Consider the following 27693-nt stretch of genomic DNA (forward strand, 5'->3'; position numbering starts at 1 on the left):
ACACCATAACTGAGGGACGGAGGGAGGGTGAGACTTAAATTGTGAAATTGAAGGCAGTGTTTCCTAAGAGGGGAGGAGCCAACGTCTCTCTAAGGTGGCTGTCCTGAAAGACGAACTTGGGAAACACTAAGACCAGGGACCTGAGGTACCCCCTTTTAAAGAAATGAATGGCAATGCGTTTCCTGTGAGGAAGCGCTCCATCTCTCAAGGGCTGACCTGGAAAACGACTGTGGGAAAACTGTCATTTTCGGCAAAGTGCATCCTGCATTTTCAGTTTCAGCACCAAAATATCTATTCGGTGCACCCCTAACACCCATGTACACACAGATGTATTGTGGCTGTCTAGCTGTATACGGTTCCTGGCATGAGAAAAATATGGAGGTTTCTGCTGCCAGTCGCGGTTTATGAAAATGCTAGTTCAAAATGTTTGACTGTACTTTGACTTTCCTTTCCAGGCATGGATTCAAGCTATGTATATCATTCTGCAATACAAAATTATAAAATTAAAAGGTAGTTCTAACCTGCCCACTTTTGCTAAACGTAGAAAAAAAAAAAAAATATAGTAAAACTAATCAAATAATAATATAGAAGAATAAAGAACCCAAAAAACACAATTTTGCCGAAAACCGAACAGGTACCATTTTCGGAAACAAATAGTAAATAAAAAGTCAAGAGATACAACTACAGTGTAATACAAGGCAATGGATCTCATCCTCAGACCGCTAGTACCCCTAACAGGACATGTTTTGGGGATTTCTATTAGCTGTCCAAAACACCAAGCCATTGACTGATGTAAAGCCCTTGTGCAAGATAAAGGAAAACCTGCAAACATGATCTGTTGGGGGTACTTGAGGACAGAGGCTGAGAACCACTGCACTAATGTAATAAAATATATAGCACCCCTATAGATTCCTCAGTCATTTTGCATGTCACAAAGTAATGCCAAGTGTGTCACCATAAAGGCCAGATAATTAGCATTTTCAGAATGAGTTCAGCAATGGCGATACCCATATTTCACTATGAACTTGTTAACTTTAGGGCCACTAGTAGATAAACAACCATTGCATCGAAAAGCATCCACTGAACACAGAAGGTAGAGGCAGCTTTTTAGTGGACTAAACCAAGAGTCATAAAAACAGCCATCAGCTCACTAGAGCTGCACGATTCTGGCTAAAACTAGAATCACAATTTTTTTGCATAGAAGATGGATCACGATTCTCTCACGAGTCTCGCGGTGTAACATCTTTCACATTAAAACAAAAAATTGGGCTAACTTTACTGTTTCGTTTTTATTTTATTATTCATTGAAGTGTATTTTTTCCCCAAAAATTGCATTTGAAAGAACGCTGGGCAAATAGTGTGATATAAAATATTGCAGCCCTAGGGTCTCTGCTAAAATTTATATAATATAATGTTTGGGGGTTCCAAGTAATTTGCTAGCAAAAAATATTTTAACTTAAAGAAGTGTCAGAAAAAGATTTAGACTTTAAAGCCCCATACACACTATCAGATTATCTGCTGAGTTTTTCCTTCAGATTTACCAAAACCATATAATATGAGGACAAACCTTAGGAGTTTCAATGTGTATGCAATCAGGCAGGCCCTTCTACTACATGGTTTTGGTAAATCTGAAGGAAAAACTCAGCAGATAATCTGATAGTGTGTATGGGGCTTTAGTGGTTAAACTTCCTGTATTTACAGGTTGTTGAAAACTTGGCAGACTGCAGGATTATTTACACAGAAGTTCTATCCCTTTGATCCAAGAAGGAAGCTTAGTTACAATGTTTCATGTTAAAGACTTGGCAGACTGCCGGATGCTTTCTGTTGACAGCTGCACGAGCAGATAGAATCAGCAAACTACAGGGGGGATAGTCAGGGGGGGGTGAATCGAGATCACAAAATTTAACAATTGTGCAGCTCTACACTAGACCCATATTTCATGCACTGAAGTACTGAGCGGCAAGTGGAGCAAAAAAACAAAATAAGCAGATTGCCACTTACGCGCTACAGTATGGCTTCTTGTCATATCCCTTGTAATTCTTCATGTTCAGAGTCATCTTGCAGGTCTCACAGTGGAAGCATGCTTTATGCCAAAACTAGGAGAGAAACAAAGAAAAAGTTACACGGGGGCCTACTTTCACAGCCTGTTTAATCGCCAGCCTGTAAAAGCCCTTCACTTCCAGGCCATTTCCGTTTCCAGTGCTATGATAGTTTAAAGCGGGAGTCCGCCGTTTTTTTTTGTTTTTTTTTTAAAGGCCAGCAGCTACAAATACTGCAGCTGCTGACTTTTACAATAATGACACTTACCCGCCCAGCGCGCCCGCGATGTCGGCACCCGAAGCCGATCTCTCGATCGTCTCTCAGGTGCTGCCGCCGCCATCTTGGGTATGGGAATCAGGAAGTGGAGCCTTTCGGCCTCATTTCCCAGTTCCCTACTGCGCATGCGCGAGTCGCGCTGCGCAATAAGGATGGTCCCCGCTGTCTCTGGGATCCGTGTGTTTCCCAGCAGGCAGCAGGGGACTTTCGGAAAGGTGTACCTTCTGCAGAATCTACGCTGGAAGTGGGTGCAGATACCTGTACTGTACAGGTACCTGCACCCCCCTCCCCCCTGAAAGGTGCCAATTGTGGCGCTGGAGGGGGGGGGGATTCCAATGAGCGGAAGGTCCACTTTAGGGTGGACCTCCGCTTTAAATGACAATTACTACATCATGCAACACTGCCCAAATTAACTTTAATATCATGTTTGATACAGATAGAGCATTCTTATTTAACCACTGCTTTTCTTAACTTTAAGCTATAAGGACTTGTGTACACTTGTAGTTGGGGGGATGGGTGCATTAAAAACAGGTGGTTGAGCCATGTTTTTAATGAAAGTCCCTCCTTGTTCACCCCTCCCCTGCTTTGAAATCCCAGCCATAAGGTGTGTGACGAAACCGGTAGGAATCTGACTGTCTGACGAGGAGTTTGGTAGTGAGGAGAGGAGGAATAGTAGAGTCCGCACACCGCATACACCGGGGCTGCAGATCTGGGGTATAGGTTTTTCCTATCCCTGCTACATGTACACGAGTGTTTTTATTCGTAGAAATGTGAGTTTAATGTATAACATGTTTTAAAGGATTAAAGTTTTAAAGCAGTATTACACTTTGCTACATTGCTTTTTATATGTGAACCTGAGGAAGCTTGGCGGATATAATTAAGAGACCGCTGTGGAGTCTATGGTGGAAAGAGTCACAGTGAGAAGGATCCATGTGCAGCAGCCGGGGATAAGGAGACATCCAGATCAGCCACTGTTAACATTTCAGGCTTAAATCCGAAGCCCTTAAAGTGGTTGTATACTTTTTTTTTTTTTACTTTTACCTACAGGAAAGCCTATAATAAGGCTTACCTGTAGGTATAAAAAAATCTCCCCTCGGTATGCGCCGCTGACTGCAGCGGCACATGCGCACAAGGGGATTCTCGGCTGAAAGTCCGGCAGTGGCCGACCGGCTGGGATGAAATAGATATCGTGGCTCCGGCCACTCACAGCGCCGGAGCCGCGATACCCAGAAGAAACGCCGAGGGAGCATGTCAGCTCCCTCAGCGTGGATCAGGCCAGATGTCGGGGCCTCATTCTAAGGTAAGTATTTCATAATGAGCCAGATACAGTTTGTAAGGGCGCTCTGAACTTCAGGACCAAGCAAAAAACAGATGTCTTTATGAACCAGAAAGTCTATAATAGGGTATCTTCCACACTTAGGGTGGGGATATGTAAATGGGGCGTTATCACAATATAAAGGTATAGGAGGTAAGGTATATTTCTCCCCCTGTCCTATACCTTTATATTGTGATAACGCCCCATTTACATATCCCCGCCCCTAAGCTCCACCCAGGTAGTATAAATTAGTCCCATACACACACAGTCATCAGGTTGATAAAGGAACCAATGAGATGTTCCGAAACGCGTCCCTCTTTGATGACTGCTTCCTGTTTTGCTTCCTGTTTGTGGTCCACGCTGGTTGCTGGTTATTGTCTCCTGCCGCAGACGTCACTTCCAGGATCCTCGTGTTTTGAGACTGTGATTGCGGACTGGCCTGTCAGTTCTCTTGGAGCTCCCTGCTGTTTTTCCTGTTGGCATCCCCTGGACCTCCCTGCTACTGGACACACACAGCCTAAAGAACTGGTATATGCCAGTGACCACTGCATTCATGCCGGACCACCTACATGGATATTAATGATATGCTCTGCCAGTCTACATATCTTGTAAGTGTTTTTAACCCTTTTTGGGGAAATTAAACAGCTTTTAATTCTACACTTAGAGGCGCCTTTTGTTTTTCTATTTCATAATGAGCTAGTATGGTGCATACTAGCTCATTATGTCTTTTGCTTTGAAGGTGGTAAAAAAAAAAAAAAAACACACACAACATTAGCGGGTTTACTACCGCTTTAAGGTGAGGGTACATCTGATGTGGGAGGAGAGCACTGATGCATGAAGGCACCTGTAGCTTTATCTGTTTAAACTGACTTATTTTGTTGAATAAATGGACTTGATAGAGACGTGCTGCAAATATATATATTACATACATATACATACACACACAGTGGTGTAGTGGTTAGCACTCTCGCTTAGCAGTAAAAAAAGAGTCGCTGGTTCGAACCACAACACTACCTGCCTGGAGTTTGCATGTTCTCCCTGTGCCTGCGTGGGTTTCCTCCGGGTACTTTGGTTTCCTTCCACACTCCAAAGACATGCAGATAGGTTAATTGGCTTCTGTGAATGATGTGAGTGTGCAATGTACAAGGACAATTGTGGATGGATAGATATATATATATATATATATATATATATATATATATATATATATATATATATATATATATATATACACACACACACACACACACACACACGTGCACGAGCATTATTTAGGTGGTGTATAGGTTTATGGATTTTTCACATATTTTTCACATATATTTCATATCCATTTTAAAAATCACCACAATTAGGAGATCGCAAGGAGTTTGCGTTTAATATTGTGACACTTTATACATGTGTGTACACACAGGTGTATAATACATTCAGGTTTCAGTCATTCACACTGCGGGGAGGTGTGGGAAGTGTCAGCAGCTCAGATACATTTTAGCTTATAGTTTCAACACTAACAGCGCACAAGGTCCCACCCATTTTGCAAATGGATTCTCCCACCCACACAATTGAGGTGGATGAAGGAATCCTTTCTGCAATGCTATTGCATCCTGACATAGGGGACTCCATTGTCAGAATGCACATGACCGCTGTGGCTAATTGGGTGCATGCGTTGATCGAGTGGAGATTTTCCAACATTTCTGTTCAAGGGAAGTCAATTGTTAGATTGTAGATCAACTTATCTCTAGCTGAAATGGTCAGATATGGATTAACATTCAGTCAGTCTCTACTGAACCAAATGAAAGTCGACTCACCTACGGTGAAGATTTCAGTAGGGTGCTGATCTGCATCAGGAATTGGTGAACGCAACCAAAAACTGCATAGCAGGGGCGGACTGACCATTGGGCCACTCGGGCACTGCCCGAGGGCCCCATGCCACTAGGGGGCCCCATCAGGGTTGCCAGCCTCAGTAAACCCAGGGACAGTATGTAAAAATCTGTTTGTTTTTTTTACATCTGTCTCTGAAATGTCCCTTACTGACATCCGTTTGGTCTAAAAATCCAGAGATTATAGCTGCCCCGCCTCTCCAGTACTTTCCTTCCCAGCCAATAGAAATATGTGACCCCATAATCTCTGATTGCCTGGGGGCCCCATAATCTCCTATTGCCCGGGGGCCCCATGAGTTGTCAGTCCGCCCCTGCTGCATAGATATCAGGTTTTACATGACTGCATCACCTGAGCCAGCCTTTTAATACTGTAAATACATGCTGACCCAGGATAATGTCTAAACAAAGATGATGTGCCTTTCTTGAAACACAAAAGCACTGTCAATTTAGAAGAGGACATTGATGCAATGGATAATTTTGCAGCTACTTGGAAATTAGGTTTAATGTACAGAATTGGGTAAAAAAAAAAAAAAAAAAAAAAAAAAAAAAAAAATCGGTGTATCAAGGCAAATCTCCAGCTTCTAAACACATAACATACTTTAAGCAGATAATATATGCAAACAATATTCAGATGCCAATCACTTTTCTCGCGGGGGGAGCGTGGGGAGCTTCCCTTGCTAGGAGAACACAAACTTCACGGCAAGGATTCCTCTCCGCAACAGTGTTGCAGGAAAGAAAATCTCGCCATCTATGTCCAGCTTAACCAAAGTCAAATGATTCACCCTTGACTGGTAGCTCGATGCTCTTAAGTCGCTTTATAAAAGTGCATCATATATAGTCGATTAGTCCTTTCCAAGGTTCAGTGATAGAGAATGCATCGTTTTCAACCGAATGATGGCATTTCTTGCACATAACAGCAGCGTGAGTAGTAGAGTCGCAATGTTAGTCTTTTGGCACTCTAATCTTCCTATTGCAATTTTGCATGATGCAGTTCTAACAGTCGTACGCATCTCTAAGGAGAACTGGCGTACACATCTCTGTGGAGAACTGGCGCTCTTCGTGGAAGACGTTACCTTGGTTTTTATTTTTTCCAGGAGACTTACCAAATTACAGTACCCTATTTGAAGAATTTCTTCAAAAGAATATGACTGGCTCCAATAGTAGTGAAATTCCTATTGAAGATATTCCTGAGTTTCAACAAAAAGTGGTTGTAAACCTCATATATGAAATAGGAACAAAGCAATATCCTCCTATCGTGTGTACTTGTCTCAATTAAGAGCACTAAATGGCTAATTCACTAAGAGTTAAAATAACGGGCAATAAAATGCAGTAAATCAGTTTTGAAAGTGCACTTTACTAAGAATGTTGCGTTAAACACAGAATGTGGTATTTGTTCGATTTAGCGGTTATTACCTTATTTTATGCAGTCATTTATCACATTAAGCTTGTTGCCAACAGATGACTTATGTTTCATCAGATGTCAGAGGGATGAAATGGGTCGGGGACACTAAAGGTAAAACCACTAAAATAAAAGGACCTGCCAAAGGTAAAGAAATTAGAGGTCGACCGATATGGGTTTTTCTCTGGCCGATGCCAATGCCGATATTTAGAAATCATGGTCGGCCGATAGCCGATATATGATGCCGATTTTTTTGGGCCGATATGTTAGGCCGATTTTATTTATTTTTTCCTTTTTTTTCTTTAATCCCCCTTGATCTCATAAAATCTAACACACCTTTCCCACTGGGGCGTTTTTGGGCTAAAAATAGCACCTGTAAAGTGCCTGCAAAATGGCTCCCCTGCAGTCTGTGTGAAAGACAGAGTGCTTTCACACTGAGGCGATGCACTGGCAGGATCTTAAAAAAAAGTCCTGCAAACAGCACGTTTGGAGTGGTGTATACCGCTCCTCCACCACTCCTGCCCATTGATATGAATGGGCACCACTGCCGAAGCGAATGCAATGCGATTTGGCAGCGGTGTTTCACCGGCGCATTTAACCTCTCTTTCTCGGCACTAGCAGCCAAATAGCACCGCTAAAATGATGGTAAAGAGCCGCTAATACTTGCAGTGTTTTACCATCAACCCCTGCCTGCTCCAGTGTGAAAGCAGCCTTCATAAGTGATACAGAAAATTTCTTACATTTAAACATTTATTAAACAAAACAAACCTCCAGTTTACATGTATGTATGATTTAGATTAAAAAAAAAAAACTATATATTCAATAAAAACAGGTAGTCAAAACTTTGACGAAAAAAAAAAAAATGGGCTAACTTTACTGTTTTTAATTTTTTTTTAAATAGTGTATTTTTTTCCCCAAAAAAATGCATTTGAAAGACCTCTGTGCAAATGCCGTGTGACATAAAATATTGCAACAACCGCTGTTTTATTCCCTAGGATCTCTGCTAAAAAAAAATATATATAATTTTTGGGGGGGTCTAAGTGATTTTCTGGCAGAAAATACAGGATTTTTACTTGTAAGCAACATGTGTCAGAAAAGATTTAGTCTTTAAATAATGGTTAAACTGAGAACTCTACACACTGAGATGACTTCCTTCATTCAAGTGTAAACATTGTATCTTTTTGCTCTTTTCTTGGCAGACTGCCCAGAAAAGGAGGAAAGTTGTTTCTATGAGGACTCAGGCAACTTACACAGACGTCTATTACAGAAGTCGTTTCCAAGTCATGCTGTTCTAAATCGGCCTTTTTATCAGCACAATCGGCCGATGCTGATTAATTAAACGGCAAATATCGGCCGATAGAGAGAGAGGGGGGGAGGGGGAGAGGGGGGGAGGGGGAGGGGGAGAGGGGGGAGAGGGAGATGGAGAGGGAGAGAGAGAGAGAGAGAGAGAGAGAGAAACCAGTTCACGGACACACTGGTCAGAAAGCAGGGAGGTCCACTGGACTGCAAACTCCCGAAGGCGACCCCCCCACCCGAGAGTCGGATGGGGGCAACCTTCTTGCGGCAACAGATTTGCTCACAGACTTGCGAAACCAAGGACGCGTTTGTCCCTCAGCAGGCACCTTGTTGGACTGGGAGCGCTTACTTCCTGACCCGGGTGGATGAAAAATCCGCTTCTGAGCGGAAAAGGAGGGCCCTTGCCTACACAGCATGGCTACTTTCCTTTTGTGGACTGTGGGTGCAACGTACTCTTACCCCCAGTAACATTCTTAATAATGTCATCCAGCGAGGCTCTAAAATGCCTCTCTCCCTGGAAGGGTAAGTCTGCCAGTGCTTTCTTAGATGCCTGGTCCGCAGACCGGCATTTTAGCCAAATCAGGCACTGTAGCACTACTACTGATACTGAGGCTCTAGAGAGCAAGAGGGCTGTATCTAAGGCCGCATCAGACATACTTTCACTATCTGAATCTACTAGAAAATGGTGCCGGCCGCCTCAGCAAAAAACGTCTGAGGGCGCCGAGAAAATGGCCACTGAACTTCCAGAAAAATGGCTGTGGCTACAGAAAAATGCCGGCGACCCCAGGAAAAAGTCAGTGGAGAGTGCGGCGGCCTGCCACATGACAAACACCCCACCGTGGCCCAGAAACCGGGAAGAGGATGAGCGGACACCCAACACCCAGCGCAGCAGCCTGCTAGGGCCCAACACCCCCCCGGAAAGGTACGTGCACCGCACCCCCATGTGCCCAGTCACACAGTGGCCCATAGCATGGGGAGGAGGAAAGGGACAGGGAGAGAAGAAAGGGAGAGAAGAAGGGAGAGAAGAAGGGAGAGTGAGAGACCCCCTAATCGACCTCCCAGGCAATGCCCAGCTGCTCCATCCTGCCGAGACCGGTGAAACCATACTTACTCCTCCTGCAGGGACTGCTAGATGCATTCCATAGACAGACCCATCACCGAGAAGTACGGGGTGGCTGTCGGCCATGGCACACTGACACAGACAGCAGTAACAAGGGCATGTGTGCCCCGGAGCATAAAGCTCATGGGCTGCCTCTGGATCAGACGGGGCATGTTGTGGCCAACCCAGCACATGCCTACTCACGCTTGATGGCCAGGCTGGGGAGACTACCAGAATCTATATCAGGGGTCTCAAACTGGTGGCCCTCCAGCTGTTACAAAACTACAAGTCTCGCTTCCTAACTTACTACGTGAATTTGAAACCTATGGCAAACTTTCCAACTTCCGTATAAATTTCAGTAAATCAGAATACCTACCACACAGATGGCGAACCTAAAAACATGTTTTAACCTGAAATGGACAGACGTTGCCCTGAAGTACTTGGGCACATATATCCCCCCGAAAATATCCCAGCTTTTTCAGCTTAATTTCTCGCCCCTGCTTCGTAGAGTCCGAACCCTGTTAAACAAATGGAACAGCGGCCTACATTCTTGGTTCAGCCGCTGTAACATCCTGAAAATGATGATACTTCCTAAATTTCTCTACCTCCTCCAAGCTCTCCCAATACACATTCCGCTGTCCTTAGACATACTACAAAGCGGCACAGCTGGGCAGACTCATTGACTGGTGCCGTCATGAGAAGGTTAAGCTGTGGACGCATGTAGAGCAAGCCCAAAGCGAGATTCTCCTGAGAGTCATACCATGGTGCTACAATGACGTGCCGCCGGCCCTTAAGTGCCACCCGCTCATAGGAAACACTGTTTGGGTGTGTGCGCACGCATCTGGTTTCCCAGGCTCCCCTGTTCTCCCATAACTCACCACTACGCCCAATTCTGGACAACCCCCGTTTCCCTCCGGGCACATCTGATGTAACATTCCGAACCCTGAGGGACTCTGGGTTTTCTTTGGCCTCGCACTTTAGTGTTGCGGGGCGCTGGAGAACGACCACGGAACTGACAGACCCAACTGGCCAATACCGACTGGATTTTTTTGAGAGCGGCACAACTGCGCCACTTTCTATACACTCTGACGCCACCAGGCACTGTAACCCCACCTCCCACGCCCATGGACGATTTATGCTCAGGGACGGGGATTGTAGCTCTTACTTTATCCTTGACCTACACAATATTGAACGCACCGCCGGAAGGCTACCAGCTTCCGAGTCTCATCAAATGGGAAAAGGAACTGAACTGCATGTTCACCGATCTTCAGAAGCAGAAAATAGTGCTGATCACACACAAATCGTCTATCTGCACCAAAGTACAGGAGACAAATTACAAACTCCTCACGAGATGGTATAGAACCCCCGGTGGTGCTGAGCAAATTCTTCCCTGGCGGTGACAGATGTGTGCTGGCGCTGCCGGGAGGAAAAAGGAACTTTGCTACACATTTTTTTGTCATGCCCCAGACTTCGGGGTTTTTGGGAGGGGGTTCGCTGAATCCTACAGAGATTCACTGATAATGTAATCCCCAATGAACCGGCATTCTTTTTACTTCATGCAACCGACATACCCACACGCTCCTATAAGAAATCCTTGATACGACACTTCGTAGACGCAGCAAAGGCATGTATCCCCCTTGCTTGGAAGTCCCCGCTCCCGCCCACTCTGAATACCTGGGTTAGGAAAGTCGAGGATGTTAATAAGATGGAAGACCTCGTCCTGACGACTCAACATAGGACAGGAGTTATACTCCAAAACATGGCAGCTTTGGAATATATTCAAATACTCACAAGAGGGGCAGGCCCTCAGGGAGCCCCTAGACCACCCACCGTGAAGTGGATAATAATCTTGAACTACTGAACGGATGCTTTACCTTACCCATGTACAATGAACACCCATGTTCGTGGGTTCCCACCCCCCCACCTCCCAACCTCCTTCCCTCTGTCCTCCCCTAGACCCTCTTTTTCCTCTACCCTCCTACTCTCTCCGTTTCCTACTTTCTTTTTTCTAGTCTTGCTTTCCTTAGCACTTTAGTGCTCTACCAGAGCTCTTGCTCTCCTTTACATTCCTTAAAAAAAGATGAGGAGGCCCGGCCGGGCCTGGACAACTAGTTGTAGAATGTAGATACCAGGGACTACCTGTGCTGCAGTTGTACTATGTGTTTTATCCCGTACTGTTATTACCTGTACCTGCACTGTGATTGTTTTGATTGTGTACCTGTTGTGGCCTGGGTGGTCCTTTCTTCCGATTACAAATTAAAAAAAAAAAAAAAAAAAAAAAACTACAAGTCCCATGAGGCATTGCAAGGTTGACAGTTACAAGCATGACTCCTACAGGCAGAGGCATGATGGGACTTGTAGTTTCGCAACAGCTGGAGGGCCACCAGTTTGAGATCCCTGATCTATATTATCCAGCCTGTCACCCAGCTCGCCTGTTGATTATAGATCACAGGAATCAAAAATGCATAAAAAAAAAAAAATTCCCAGGACCAATGGTCCAACCGGAAGCCAGGTCCTTCTCCTATACTAGGCAGAAAAACTGAGCTGCTGGATGCAGTGTGAGGGGTTATAGCCAGCAGGACTGCCCCCTTGGCGGTACTGTGCAAGTGTTGCCGTTTTTAACACTTTCTGCCTAGTCCTCTCCTAAAGGGGCGATATAACCCTAAAGGTCAAGATGAAGAGGCTGTGTCCGTCAATGAAAGAAAGAGAAATATTGTTTTTTCCCCCCCCAAAATTGTCAGGCTTTTTTTGTCTATAGCACAAAAAAAAAAAAAAAAAAAAAAAAAACGCACAGGTGATCAAATACCACCAAAAAGAAATTTGTGGGAAAAAAAAGAAAATCAATTTTTTTTGGGCACAGCGTCATACGCCCCGGCGCAATTATCCGTTAAATTAACGCAGTGGCGTATCACAAAAGATGGTAAGGCTGCCCCCATTCCTCTTGGCAAAAGCCTCCAGTTACTGTAAATTCTTGGGATGTCTTGCATGAACTGCATGTGATATTGAAGTAAGGAGACAGATGGCCACACCAGAATCTTCACTTTATTCTGCTGTGGCTAATGACAGGTCGACTTAGCCTTGTGTTTTGGATCAATGTCATGTTGGAACGTCCATGTCCCATACGCAGCTTCCTAGCTGATGAATGCAAATGTTCCTCTGGTATTTTTTAATAATGAACTGCATTCATCTTGCCAACAATTTTGATCAAATTTCCTGTGACTTGTAGCTTACACATCCCCAAAACATCAGCGATCCACCTCCGTAACTTTCATCGCAGGCCTTGTTGACTCCTCTCCAAATGTAGCATTCATGGTTGTGACCAAAAAGCTCAATTTTGGTCTCATTACTCCAAATGACTGTCAGAAGGTTGGAGGCTTGTCTCTGTGCTGTTTGGTGTATTGTAAGCGGGATACTTTGTGGCATTTGCATAGTAATGGATTTCTTTTGGTGACTCAACCATGCAGCCCATCTTTCTTCAAGTGCCTCCTTATTGTGCATCTTGAAACAGCCACACCACATGTTTTCAGAGTCCTGTATTTCACCTGAAGTTAATTTGTGGGTTTTTCTTTGCATCACAAACAATTTTCCTGGCAGTTGTGGCTGAAACCTGACTGTGGTTTGGTTTTTTTAACAGAACCCCTCATTTTCCACTTCTCCGCTGCTGACCGGCATTCTCAATTCCTTGGATATCTTTTTATATCCCTTCTTTTGCTTTCCCCATGACTCATAATCCAAAAACGTCAGTGCAGCACTGGATGAAAGATGCAAGAGTCTGTCAGGAGTCCAGAAACACATTGACCCTTTATACACACACACCAATTTCATGCAAACAGATCACAGGTGAGGGTGGTTACCTTTAATAGCCATTCAAACCCCTTTGGCCGGACATACGTGGTCGAATTTCAAAAGATTTTTTTTTAAATCAGAAAATTTTTGAGTTTTTTTTTTATCTGATGGTACTACCATTGATTTCAAAATTCAGCCAACCAAGCCTTCAATTTCACCTCATGTTGCTAAAGAAAAGAATTTGCATGGCTGGGAATATTCTTTTCTTTCTGGGAATTTTATTTTCTTGCACATTTCTTTTTCAATTACATTTCTCGCACGATTCTCCCATCATTGCTTAGAAAATCGTTAGGACATGTTGGAAATTTTGGGGAAAAACTATTACTCAAATTTGATTGCCGTGCGAAAATGGGCTGTTGCTGCAGCCCACTAATGGTGCGAAATATGATCAAAAATTCTGAGATGAGATTTCCAAAAGAAAATGCTGTCAAAATTTGACTCATGTATGGCCTGCCTTTGTGTCAACTTGTGTGCATGTTATCAGGCCAAAATCACCAGGGTATGTAAACTTTTGATCAGGGTCATTCTGTTAGTTTCTGTTGCCATTAGGAGTTAAGAGTATACAGTTGATTGATAATAAATGGGTTCAGTCAAACACTAACCATGAGTGAAAGAAATGTTGTATTATCATTAATATTCTCTGAAAAATGGCCAAGAAATCATAAATTCTGCTAAGGTATGTAAACGTATACAGTAGGGATCGAAAGTTTGGGCACCCCAGGTAAAAATGTGTATTAATGTGCATAACGAAGCCAAGGAAAGATGGAAAAATCTCCAAATGGCATCAAATTACAGATTAGACATTCTTATGCCGCGTACACGATCAAACAAGCGGGTGGAAAAGTCCGGCAAACTGAAGTCCGCCAGACAATCCCCCGTGTGTAGCCTCCGGCATACTTTTTTGACCCCAAAGTACGGCGGACTTAGAAAGTAGTTTTGCACTCCATTCTTCCCGCCGGACTCGCATTTCGGCGGACAATCCGGCCGTGTGTATGCCAGTCCGCCGTACTTTTGAAATGAACGAACTTTTCCCGCCCGGAGAAAAGTCTGCTCATTTCGAGCGCGTCTCCAGGTAGACGGGGACCGCGAAGGAGACGTCGCTGGCCCCGCCACCTGGTATGGACTTAAAGGGGAACCCCAAAGCCGAAAAAAAAAAAAAAAAAAAAAATCGGCGTGGGGGTCCCCCCCTAAGTCCACAACAGACCCTTGTCCGAGCACACTACCCGGCCGGCCAGGAAAGGAGGAGCGAGCGAGCGCCCCCCTCCTGAGCCATACCAGGCCGCGTGCCCTCAACATGGGGGTGCCTTGGGGAAGGGGGGCCGCGCGGCCCCCCCACCCCAAAGCACCTTGTCCCCATGTTGATGAGGACAAGGGCCTCTTCCCGACAACCCTGGCCGTTGGTTGTCGGGGTCTGCGGGTGGGGGGCTTATCGGAATCCGGGAGGCCCCTTTAATAAGGGGGCCCCCGGATACCGGCCCCCCACCCTATGTGAATGAGTATGGGGTACAATGTACCCCTATCCATTCACCTGTAAAATAAAGTACAAAAAAACAACAACACACAAGATAAAATAATTTATTGCACAGCTCCAGGGGTCTTCCGTCTTCGGGGGTCTTCTCACCGGACTCCTCAGCTATCTTCTTGTAGCTCTTTTGCTAGAGGAGCCCGGCATTCTTCTTAGTCGCCGCGGCCTCTTCTTTCGACTTCGGGGGTCTTGTCCCCCTCTTCGGTTCTCCTGCCGGGCCACCGCGCCTTCTTATAGCTCTTTTACAGGCGGTGGCCCGGTCTTCTGTCGCCGCCTTCCGTTCTTCTCCTGGAGATGTTGACTCAACGCTCTCTCCGGCCGCAATGCCAGGGACGCGCTGCGTGGCGACTTATATAGGGACAAGGGGCGGGGTCATCGGTTGATGTCACATGGTGACCCCGCCCCCTTACGATGTCACAGTCCCGGAGGATGCTGGGACCGTCACCATGTGACATCAACCGATGACCCCCGCCCCTTGTCCCTATACAAGTCACCGCGCAGCGCGTCCCTGGCATTGCGGCCGGAGAGAGCGTCGAGTCAACATCTCCAGGAGAAGAAGAAGAAGAAGAACGGAAGGCGGCGGCGACAGAAGACCGGGCCACCGCCTGTAAAAGAGCTATAAGAAGGCGCGGTGGCCCGGCAGAAGAACCGAAGAGGGGGACGAGACCCCCAAAGTTGGAAGAAGAGGCCGCGGTGACGAAGAAGAATGCCGGGCTCCTCCGCTAGCAAAAGAGCTACAAGAAGATAGCGGAGGAGTCCGGCGAGAAGACCCCCGAAGACGGAAGACCCCCGGAGCTGTGCAATAAACTATTTTATCTTGTGTGTTGTGTTTTTTTTTTTGTACTTTATTTTACAGGTGAATGGGTAGGGGTACATTGTACCCCAGACTCATTAACATAGGGTGGGGGGCCGGAATCCGGGGGCCCCCTTATTAAAGGGGGCTCCCGGATTCCGATAAGCCCCCCGCCCGCAGACCCCGACAACCAACAGCCAGGGTTGTCGGGAAGAGGCCCTTGTTCTCATCAACATGGGGACAAGGTGCTTTGGGGTGGGGGGGCCGCACTGCCCCCCCTTCCAAGGCACCCCCATGTTGAGGGCACGCGGCCTGGTATGGCTCAGGAGGGGGGGGCTCGCTCGCCCCTCCTTTCCTGGCCGGCCAGCGTGCTCGGACAAGGGTCTTTTGTGGACTTAGGGGGGACCCCCACGTCGATTTTTTCGCCATTGGGGTTCCCCTTTAAGTCCATACCAGGTGGCGGGGCCAGCGACGTCTCCTTCGCGGGCCCCGCCTACCTAGAGACGCGCTCGAAATGAGCAGACTTTCCTCCGCATGTGTGGGCGAGTCCGTTAATTTCAAAAGTAGGGCGGATAGTACGGCGGACTTTGTACGCCGCATTAGTCAGCTGAAAAAGTGCCGTGTGTGGGCAAGTAGCTCGTTCGGAAAGTCGGACGGACAGTCTGGCGGGAAGTCCGCCAGTCTAAGTCTAAGTCCGTCGAATAGTCGGCTACGTGTGCTAAAGTTTGGGCACCCTGCAGAGTTAATATCTTGTACTGCCCCCTTTGGCAAGTATCACAGCTTGTAAGCACTTTTTGTAGCCAGCCAAGAGTCTTTCAATTCTTGTTTGAGGTATCTTTGCCCATTCTTCCTTACAAAAGTGTTCCAGTTCTTTGAGATTTCTGGGCTGTCATGCACTGCTCTTTTAAGGTCTATCCATAGATTTTCAATAATGTTGAGGTCAAGGCCATGGCAAAACCTTCAGTTTACGCCTCTTTATGTAATCCCCCGTGGATTTTGAGGTGTGTTTAGGATCATTATCCATTTGTAGAAGCCATCCGCTCTTTAACTTCAGCTTTTTCACAGATGGCATCAAGTTACCATCCAAAATTTGCTGAAATTTTATTGAATCCATTTTTCCTTCTACTCGTGAAATGTTCCCTGTGCCACTGGCTGCAATACAACCCCAAAGCATGATTGATCCACCCCCATGCTTAACAGTTGGACAGAGGTTCTTTTCATTAAGTTCTGTGCCCTTTCTTCTCCAAACGTACCTTTGCTCATTCCGGCCAAAAAGTTCTATTTTAACCTCATCGGTCCACAGAACTTGTTTCCAAAATGCCTCAGGCTTGTCTATATGTTCATTTGCAAAGTTCAAACACAGATTTTTGTGGTGAAGACGTAGAAGAGGTTTTCTTCTGATGACTCTTCCATGAAGACCATATTTGTACAAGTATCTCTTCATAGTGGAATAGTGTACCACAACCCCAGCGTCTGCCAGATCTTTCTGGAGGGATCGTGCAGTCAAACGTGGATTTTGAATTGCCTTTCTCACAATCCTGCGAGCTGTTCTGTCTGATATTTTTCTTGGTTTTCCAGATCTTGCTTTAACTTCCACTGTTCCTGATGACAGCCATTTCTTAATTGCATTCCGAACAGAGGATATTGACATCTGAAAACGCTTTGCCATCTTCTTATAGCCTTCTCCAGCTTTGTGAGCGTCAACTATATTCAGTTTCAGTTTTCTAGACAACTGCTTAGAAGAACCCATGGTGCCGATTGTTGGGGCAGGGTCAGATGAGTCTGGCCATTTAAAACCTTTGAGATTGACATCACCTGGTCTTCCCAGACGATGATTGAGAACAATCCATAACACTGGCAGGTCTCAGCTTTGCAAAGGGGGCAGCGCATGCTATAAATTCTGCAGGGTGCCCAAACTTTTGCAGACGCCGTTTTTTGACATATAAGAATGTCTAATCTGTAATTTGATGCCATTTGGAGATTTTTGCATCTTTCCTTGGCTTCGTTATGCACATTAATACACATCTTTACCTGGGGTGCCCAAACTTTCGATCCCCACTGTAAGCACAAAGGTATGTGTATTTATTTTAATGTTGCAATAAAGGTCGATTTTTGTATGTTGAATGGGAGTACTCATGCTTCCTATCCTTTACCTCCGCGCCATTGCGGGGGTGTCACGATTTCAGGATTTCCAAGTACATACTAGAATTTTTTGTATTGTTATTCACACACATGGGTAGGGGTTGAGCATTATCCATTTTGTATTTTGAGTAGTTTTTATGAATTAACCACTTCGCATCCAGGCCAATTCTGACATTTCTCTCCTACATGTAAAATTCATAATTTTTTTGCTAGAAAATTACATAGAACCCCCAAACAGTATATGTTTTTTTAGCAAAGAGCCTAGAGAATACAATGGCGGTCGTTGCAACTTTTTATCTCGCACGGTATTTGCGCAGCAATTTTTCGAACATGTTTTTTTCAGAAAAAAAAACTGGTTTCATGCTTTAAAAAAAAAAAAGAATTATGAAAGAGGAAGATACGCCGAGTCAATAGATACCCAACACTTCAAAATTGCACACGCTCGTGGAATGGCGCCAAAACGTTGGTATTTAAAAATCCCCATAGGTGACGCTTTACATTTTTTTTTTACTGGTTACATGTTTTGGGTTACAGAGGGCTAGAATTATTGCTCTCGCTCTAACGCTCGCGGCGATACCTCACATGTGTGGTTTGAACACCGTTTTCATATGTGGGCGGGACTTACGTATGCGTTCGCTTCTGCGTACGAGCTCACGGGGATAGGGGCGCTTTAAAAAAAATTTTATTGTTAATTTTTTTTTTTTTTTTTTGACACTTAAAAAAATTTGATTACTTTTATTCCTATTACAAGGAATGTAAACATCCCTTTTAATAGGAATATGGCATGATCGGACCCATTTGCAGTGAGATATAGGGTCAATAAGACACCACATTTCACCTCTAGGCTGGGAAGCCTAAAATAAAAAAATAAAAAAATACACGATCCTGGCTTCCCAGCCAAGGCGGCACCGTTAATTTGGCTCCATCTGGTCCACCGGAAATCTCTATGATATCATCTGGGGGCTGGCGGATCCTGTGACCGACTCACCGATGGAAGCGGTGAGAGTCGGTAGACGCACCGGAGGGCGGCAGGAGGGGGCGCCGCCTGTAAGAACGATCAAGCGTCGGAAAAGCCGCTATGATCGTTCTTACCATAAGGGAATCGCCGGCTGGAAATGCCGATATCTGAATGTCGTCTGTAACTTCAGGCATCATTCACATATACCACCACAAAGCCCACAACGTCATATGACATAGCTTGGGCACCAAGTGGTTAAACAAAGTTGGTACCAGGACAGATCCTGGGGGGACCCCACTGGACCAGAGTACTTGCTATCACCACCCTTTGGACCCGTCCCTGTAGCCAGTTTTCAATCTAGCTACTAAACCTATGATCCATGCCAACAGACTTGTTTTGCAAATTAAAAGTTTGTGGGGAACTGTATCAAATGTATTTGCAAGCTCCAGATTTTGCCACATCCACAGGCCTTCCTTTATCTAGATGGCAGCTCACTTCTTCATAGAATATTAATAGATTGGTAGTAATCAGCATGGATCTATGAAGATGATTTTTGCCAGACCAATGATAGCGGTTTCAGTACTATAATTTTGGATATCATTCCTTATTCCCTCCATTAGCTTGCAGTTAGGCTAACTGGCCTGTAGTTCACAGGGATATATATCGGCCCCAATTTAAATATTGGTAACACGTTGGCTTTTCTCCAATCAGCTGGTGCCATTCCAGTCAGTAAACAGTCCATAAAAATTAGGAACAATGATCTAGCCATCACCTTACTGAGTTCCTGAAGGACCCTCCTGTGTAAGCCACCTGGTCCAGGGAACTTATTTACATTACGTTTTTTAAGTTTATTTCTGTTTAGGTCTTCTCTTAGCCATGAGGTACTTTCTGTGACGTGTTATTAACATTACAGACTTTGTTACTATATCCGTTTCCTTTGAGGAGAAGAATGCAGTTAAAACCTTTGCCTTCTTTGTTTTTTTGTAACCAATTTCCCTTCATCATCCTTTATGGGGCCAAAATATGTTCTGGCCTCACTTACTATTTATACGTTTAAAAAATGTCTTGTTTTTTAATCTCCTCCACTATGTGCCTTTTGTGGTCTATTTTAGCTGCCCCACTCAAACTTACACACTATTGCATTCTCTGTATTGTTGGAATGCTGACAACGACTACACAGCCTTGAATTTTTTTAAAGGCCTCATCTTTTTCTTTAACCACTTACCGACTGCTGTTGGCATATGTATGTCGGCAGAAAGGCATGGCTGGGTAATTCCCACCGTGCGCCTGCCGCGAGCTCCGTGACTCTGCCCGCTGGGACCAGCTGACTTTATTGCCGCGGAGATACCCACGATCGTGTCATGGAGCTGAAGATTGGGGAGATTCTGATGTAAACAGCATTTCCCCATTCTGCCTAATGACAGGACACAGATAGTCATCGGGAACAGCTATCCGTGTCCACATCACACAAGCCCATCCCCCAGTCAGTTACAAAAACTCCCCTAGGACACACTTAACCCCTTCCTACCCCCTAGTGGTTAACCCCTTCACTACCAGTGACATTTTTACAGTAATCAATGCAATTTTAAAGCATTGATCGCTGTATTAACGCCAATGGTCCCAAAAATGTGTCAAAATTGTCCAATGTGTTTGCCATAATGTAGCAGTCATGATAAATAAAATAAATCGCTGACCGCCGCCATTACTAGTATAAAAAAAAAAAAAAAAAAAAAAAAAAAAAAAGGCCATAAAACTATCCCCCATTTGTAGACGCTATAACTTATGCGCAAACCAAACACTTATTGCGATTTTTTTAACCAAAAAATATGTAAAAGAATAGAATAGGTATAGGCCTAAACTGAGGGAAAAAAATGTTTTTTCTTTATATATTTTTGGAGGGAGATTATAGCAAAAAGTAAAAAAGAATGTGTTTTTTTCAAAATTGTCGCTATTTTTTAGTTATAGTGCAAAAAATAAACACCGCAGGAGTGATCAAATACCACCAAAAGAAAGCTCTATTTGTGGGGGAAAAAAAAGGAAACCAGGTTTTGTTTGGGAGCCACACCACACGACCTCGCAATTGTCAGTTTAAGCGACGCAGTGCCAAATCGCAAAAAGTGCTCTGGTCAGGAAGGGGGTAAATCCTTCCATGGCTTAAGTGGTTAATATGCTTTTTATTTTTTATTTTGCTACGTCAGCGAGTTTTTCACGAGGCCCCAATCAACTTTACGTTCATTTACAACTTCCTCGTCTTCACATCATTGTAGCATTATATTTTTACATTTAATAATCTTTATTCCATTTTTAATTTTTTTTCCTTACGTCTTAGTGTACATAACACTTTAAAAAAACGACAATAATATGTCACAATTACAAAAATAATTCCTCATGCAATTTACTGTTATCCTTATCTTCTATAAATTATCATCCTTTTTATCATTAACCCATCCCTTCTCTCCCTTTCCCTTTAACATTACTTAACTACTGCAATCTTCTCTCTTTCTTTCCTTATTCTTTCCCCTTCCTCTCCTCCCCTTCTTCTCCGACTCCCTACCCCCCTTCTTGCCTTCCCCTCCCTCCTCACTACCTTCACCTTTATTACCTCATCTTTATATTACTTTTTGGGAGGTTTACTCATAGCATAAATTAGAGTCTACATCCCCTTTCTTAATTTTGATCTTAATTCTCCGACTCGTTTCTAATCTAAGGGGTATCCCATCTCATCAGCCCATGGTCTCCATATTTTTTCAAACTCTCTCAAATTCCCCCTTATTACATATATTGTCTTCTCCTTCCAAATTAGTTCACAGATGTCTTGGATCCATTCACTCACCAATGGGGCCCTCTCCGCCTGCCATCTTTGTGCTATTATTCTACGTGCTTGGAACAGGCAGCGCACAACTGCCACCGTAGTGCATTTTTGTTCTCCCTGCGCCTCCCTGTATCCCAGCACGCAGATTATCGGGTCCATTTCTAATTTTACCTCAAAGACTTTATTTATAGTTTCCACCACTCCCCGCCAGTATCGAAAAAGTTTCGGACAACGCCACACCATGTGCATAAGATCTCCCTGTCTTTGACACCTGGGGCATCTATCATCATCTCTCCTACCGAACTGATATAGTCTCTTAGGGGTATAGTAAGCCCTTTGCACCAGCATCAGATGTGAGATTTTTTGTGAGGGGGAGACATATGTCATTGGCCCTAATTCCATTATTCTCCTCCACTGCTCATCTGATATTTCCCCCAAATCCTCTTCCCATTTCCTCTTCTGTTTTGAGTGGTCCCCTTCCTGGTTGACATTTAAACATAATTGTTTATATATTGCCGATATACACCCGCTGGCCTTATCCATTGTAGGTAACTCCCTAAGTAGAAGTGTTTTATCCCACACTGGCATGTGTGCCCCAAACTGGGCTGCCAGCGCGTGTCTCAGCTGAAGGCATCTAAAAAAGGATTGTTGTGGTAAGTTATATTCCTCCTTTAGGTCCGAAAATGACCTTAGGGTATTGCCGTCATAGAGTTCGATCAGCCTCGTTATACCCTGGCTTTCCCAATTTTTAATCTTTCCTATTGAGATTAGTTCCGAGAGATTTTTATTATCCCATAGCGGCGTAAATTCTGACAAACCCGTATACCCCATTAACGTTTTTACTGTTTTCCACACTTTACCCATCATAAGAGTTACGGAATTTTTATGCCGAAAGGAGTCAGCCTCTAATATCTCGGCCACTGTTTTGTGAGGGGCGCCTATCATCATAATCCCTCTTACTAAATTACTTCCAGATTCCAAGTCACAACCTGCCAGGTGCTGCAGCTGCGCTGCCAGATAATTCCTAGGCTGCGGCACCGCTAAGCCCCCTCTATCTATTGGAAGCTGTAGCGTCTGGAGCCGGATCCTAGCTATGCCCTTCTTCCAGATAAGTTCCAAAAAGAGGGTTTCCAGTTTCTTAAACCATTTTTTACATATCCATACTGGAGCGTTGTGCAAAATGTACAGCAGTTGAGGCAGCCATATCATCTTAATCAGGCTACACCGACCCGCCACCGATAAAGGAAGCCGGCTCCAGACGTCGGATGTGAGTGGTGTGCGGCATGTGAGTGTGAGGAGATGTGAGTAAGCCGCCCCCACGCTGTCTCTCACACATTGAAAGTGCTGAGGGCTGCTGACTGAAGAGGTGCCGAGCGAGCAGTGGGAGAACACGGCGAGCTGAGACTGTCGGTGGAGCCTCGGGTGGCGCTGAGGAGCCGAAGAGCGCTCCGGAAACGGCCGAAGTCGGCCGAGGTTGTGCAACCCGGCGGAAGGAGGCGAAGGAGTGGTGAGCGGAGACGCCGCTCTCAGAGTGGCAGAGCGCGGCGGAGCGCTCCCGGAAGGGCCGGTACCTTGTGCGGTGAGATGGGGGGCTGGGAGGCATAGTGTGTGCCTAGTGTTCTTCAGTTCCTGGTATCCTGCTATTTCCCCCTCTACTTGCCAGAGACAGACCTGATTAATCTGGATCGGGGATATAGGAGACGGTCGGAATAAACAGCAACAGGTCAGCTCTTTTTTGTCCTATTAAATTACTGTTATAAACAATCTGATGCTGAGGATATCAAGCTCCTAGGATATACTACATTGCATATACTGAACTGAACTGTATATCTAATCAAGCTGAGCGCTGCAGATATTTGGGATTTAAACTGATTTAAACTGTATCTATGTCTGTATCTAGCAGAGCCTTTTTATTTGTCTTTTTGAAATAAGCGATTTATAAAGTATTTTTCCTCGGATGAACCACCCAGCTAAAAATTCTACAATTATATATACAGCCGCATGTTTCTACTAAGGGCCGGCACCTAGCAGCCAGTTTTTATAAGGGAAAAGGGAAAAAAAAAAAAAAAAAAAACTCAGCATTGAATTGTTATTAACCCCGATAACCTTACAATTAATGACCTTCTCTCCCTTTTTTTTTTTTTTCCTTTTCGTTTTTCCCCATATACTCCTCTCTTCCCCCTGGAATTTGGAAGGGTCTTATTAGATCCTCCCCCTTTTTTTTTTCCTTCTTCTCTCCTCTTAATATATTCTAACAGTAAGTTAATATGTCGAGGCCTCGAGGAGAGGAATCAGCGCAGGATAATGTGGGGCCACAACAACTGCGCTCCTCTAAAGAAAAAAATAATCAGACAGCAGCTGCTGCTGCAGCAAAGTTAGAGCGGTATGTTCATACACCTGGTCAAACCCCAACAAAGGGAGGACAGACAGTGCAATCAAAAATTTCACAGGGGGTCCCCGCTGATAGAAAAAGCCAAGGTCAACCATCTACAATGGCTCTGGTAGCTAGCGGACACAAGAGTAAAAGTAATAAAAATCAGGGGGATACCCAAAGTGATTTGGAACTCACCTTGTGCACCAGTACACCTGCGGAGGAATCCCCAACACTGAAGGATGTTTTACAAGCGGTTAATGCATGTAAATCTGCACTGGGTGAAATGGCCGCTCAATTAATAGGAATGAAGGAGGAATTGGTAATGGTCCACCAAGATATTCAAAAAGTAGTGGAGAGAACTACTGCTTTGGAAACAAGGATAAGCCAGTTGGAAGACTACATTTATCCAATACAATTAGAGATTAAGAGTATGGGAAAGCGACTGGGCAGCTATGCCCTTAAAATGGATGAAATAGAAAATAGGTCCCGACGAGATAATATCAGGATGATGGGGTTACCTGAGAAAAACGAAGGCCCTGATCCCATAAAATTCCTGGAAGACTGGTTTATTGAACTTTTTGGTAGGGAAAGCTTCTCACCCTTTTTTTCGCTAGAACGGGCCCATCGGGTTCCCTTTAGAGCTCCGCCTCCAGGAGGCCGTCCTAGACCTATGCTGCTGAAGTTCTTTAATTACAAAGACAAGGTGACATTGATGCGTAAAGCGAGAGGGATGGGGACATCTCTTATAAAAGCACGAAGATCTCACTTTATCCAGATTATTCTCCTGAACTGCAGAGACGCAGGGCGGAATTCCGTAGAATTAAATCTACATTACAGATGTATAGAGTACCATATGCACTTTTATACCCAGCGAGACTGTGGGTGATGACGCCGAATGGAACTCAGATATTTGACTCCCCAACTGGGGCATCACTATGGTTGGAAGCGAATAAGGAGACCCTGCAGAGAAACCAGGGGGAAAGGGAGGGAAATCAGCTAGAGGGGGTGGGAGGGGGAGAGCGGGAGGGGAGAAGGGAGAGAGAGTAGGGGAAGAGGGGTAAAAATGGATATAAGAAAAAGGGGAGGGGAACAGTGGTTTGATTAAAAATAATGGGAAGTGGGAGGTAAATTTGAGGAACGTTGGAAGGGAGACAGTGGGGGCGGCACATGGGTGATTGGGAAAAAAAAAGAAGGTGTATGGAGGGTAAGGTCACGTATAATCCCCCTAGGGAGCACCTAGGTAGGTGGGGGAAGGGTAAAATGTTTGTAAAATATCATGAGAAGGTAAAAAATGAATACTGCACGATACATGATCAGAAGAAGAAGGAGATAAACACTAGTTTGCACGTTGATAAAGATATACACCCAAGGGTTAAAGTTAATTTACAAGTAAATAGAGCACTGAATTATCAAAAGGAGGAGAAATGTATACGGGTGCACCTGAATTATGGTGATATTTGTAGGATTTTTTTCTTTTTTTTCTGTCATGTATATTTGCTCTGTTTGCCTGCTCCGCTCTCTTCTTCTTGGGCCAGTTTTCTCCCTTTTGTTTTTTCTTTTTTTCTCCGATAGATGATACAGGTTAAAAAACACTTAATATTGGGTCACGGAATGTGATGGGCCTGGGTAGTACGATTAAGAAAGCGGCTGTTTTTTCCATGTTAGAGAGGTTCAATGTGGGACTGGCCTGCTTGCAGGAGACACACTTGACAAAGTTGTCTATATCGCAAATAAAAAATAGGAAATTTCAACAGCAGTATCAACTCAGTATATACTTCTTATTCAAGAGGAGTGAGTGTGATAATAAAAGACGGAGTGAGCTTCTCCTGCAGGCAGGCCAGTATTGATGAAACGGGGCGTTATATTTTCCTATATGGCGTATTGGAGGGTAGATGTTGTATTTTGGCAAATATATATATCCCTCCACCGTTTAAAATGGAGGTTATGTATAGATTAATGGAATTTATCGGGGACAAGGAAGATATTCCAATTATAGCGCTGGGTGACTTTAACGAAGTCCTTGATGAAGAGATTGATAGGTTTTCCCCCCAGGATGCGAACCAGGAATACGGGAGTAACCAGGTTGAGTTGTTTTTTGAAGGAAATGGGATTAATGGATGTATGGAGAGAGAGAAACCTGAGAGTTAAACAATACTCCTGTTTTTCAGGATCGTATCTTACCCTCTCTAGAATAGACCTGGTCTTAGGAAACGCAGAATTAGTACAAAATATAAGGAACATAGCATATATGCCCAGAGGAGTTCCTGACCATTCGCTGTTGGTGGTGACCTTAAACACCGGGGAAAATAGCACACAAGGAGGATGGAAAATCAGCCCATTCTGGCTTGAATTAATAAAAGACGTAGAGGAGATCTCGTCAAAAATTCAAGAGTTTATAGGGTTTAAATACGGGTACTGCTCCAATTAGTGTAACATGGGATGCCCTAAAGGCTTTCCTTAGGGGCATCCTGATCCAGCAGGTAGCAAGAATCAAGCGAAAAGCAAGGGTCTGGGAGGAATGTATCAGGAAGGAACTGATGAAGGCTGAAAATAACTATGTAAAAGACCCAACCCCAGAAAATCAAAAAATATGGCTAACTAAACAACAAGGGTATAAGATAGCAGTTACAAAAAAGGAAGAGTAAGCGTATGTGTCAGAGGCAGCGTTATTTTGGGGAGGGGGAGGGGGTGGGTAGAATGTTGGCCAAGCTGGTGAAAACAAACTCACCGCCGTCAGTTGTTACTAGAATTAGAACTAGGATGGGGGCACTGTCCTTAAGTGGTGAAGACATAGTAGAAACCTTTAGAGCTTATCATCAAGAACTGTATCAATCACAAGGGATGCGGGAGAAAAGGGAAATGGATAATTTCTTGGGAGTGGAGTTGGTGACCCTTACCCAAGAGGAGAGGGAAGTGTTAGACGCCCCAATAACCCTCAGTGAACTACAACAAGCAGCGTCCGGGATGGCTAGTCAAAAGGCCCCAGGACCTGACGGGTTACCGGGCGAGATATATAGATATTATGGAGAGACGCTGCTCCCAGAATTGTATAAGACATTAAGGGGTGCCGCGAAGAAGGGTAAACTGCCTGCCTGCCTCGATGACAGAAGCTATTATCGGGATTCCCAAACCAGAAAAAGATCCATTAGAGGTTGCCTCCCATCGGCCGATTTCGATATTGAATTCGGATGTTAAAATACTAGCCAAGGTTTTATCAAATAGACTGAATCAATTTATTACTAAATTGGTTCATCCAGATCAAAACGGGATTCATTCAGGGAAGAACTACTGGTATGAATATCAGAAGGGCCTTCTTGAATATGCAGACTCCGTCAGAGAACATGGGGGCAAGAGCTATAATGTCATTGGATGTAACTAAGGCATTCGACAGCATGGAGTGGGAGTATTTATGATGTGTACTGGAGAAAATAGGATTCGGACCCTCCTTTATAGGATGGATCAAAATGATGCATTACGCCCCTAGTGCAAGGGTAAGGGTTAATAACAAGCTTTCCGAAAAGATCGAAATGAGCAGGGGGACAGGGCAAGGCTGCCCATTGTCTCCTCTGCTCTTTGCGCTTGCTATGGAGCCATTGGCAATAGCTGTTAGGTCGGACCCGGGGATAACAGGGTTACAAATAAAGGGAGAGAGACAGGAAAAGATCGCCTCCTTTTTTGGGGGATACCGATCAATCCCTGGGGCAGGCAGTTAAATTAGTAGAAGGTTTCGGAAGGTTTACGGGGCTTGTTATAAACTGGGGGAAATCAGAACTGCTCCGAGTTGATCCCCTAGTTGATGTGACTGCGCCAGGAGCTCCCCAGGTAAAGGTGGTGGAAGCTATGAAATATTTAGGTATATACTTGACAGTAAATCAGTTTAGCCACATGTTCCGATACAATGTCACCTTCAGTGAAACTGGCAAGCAAAGCAGTAGTAACAG

The 27693-nt window shown here is 44.6% G+C and overlaps 1 protein-coding gene across 1 annotated transcript in view; it reads right to left on the minus strand.

The window, feature by feature from the left end:
* The window catches only part of LASP1 (LIM and SH3 protein 1), a 273495-nt gene that overhangs the window by 208147 nt on the left and 37655 nt on the right, over window positions 1-27693 (minus strand). Inside the window, exon 2 of the mRNA XM_077459416.1 lies at window positions 2002-2096. Within this exon, the coding sequence (XP_077315542.1) occupies window positions 2002-2096 (95 nt within the window). The remainder of the gene's footprint in view (window positions 1-2001; window positions 2097-27693) is intronic.

Source organism: Lithobates pipiens, unplaced genomic scaffold (genome assembly GCF_037356315.1).
Source record: "Lithobates pipiens isolate NorthernLeopardFrog02 unplaced genomic scaffold, aLitPip1_a1.2 Scaffold_28, whole genome shotgun sequence".
Lineage (NCBI taxonomy): Eukaryota > Metazoa > Chordata > Amphibia > Anura > Ranidae > Lithobates > Lithobates pipiens.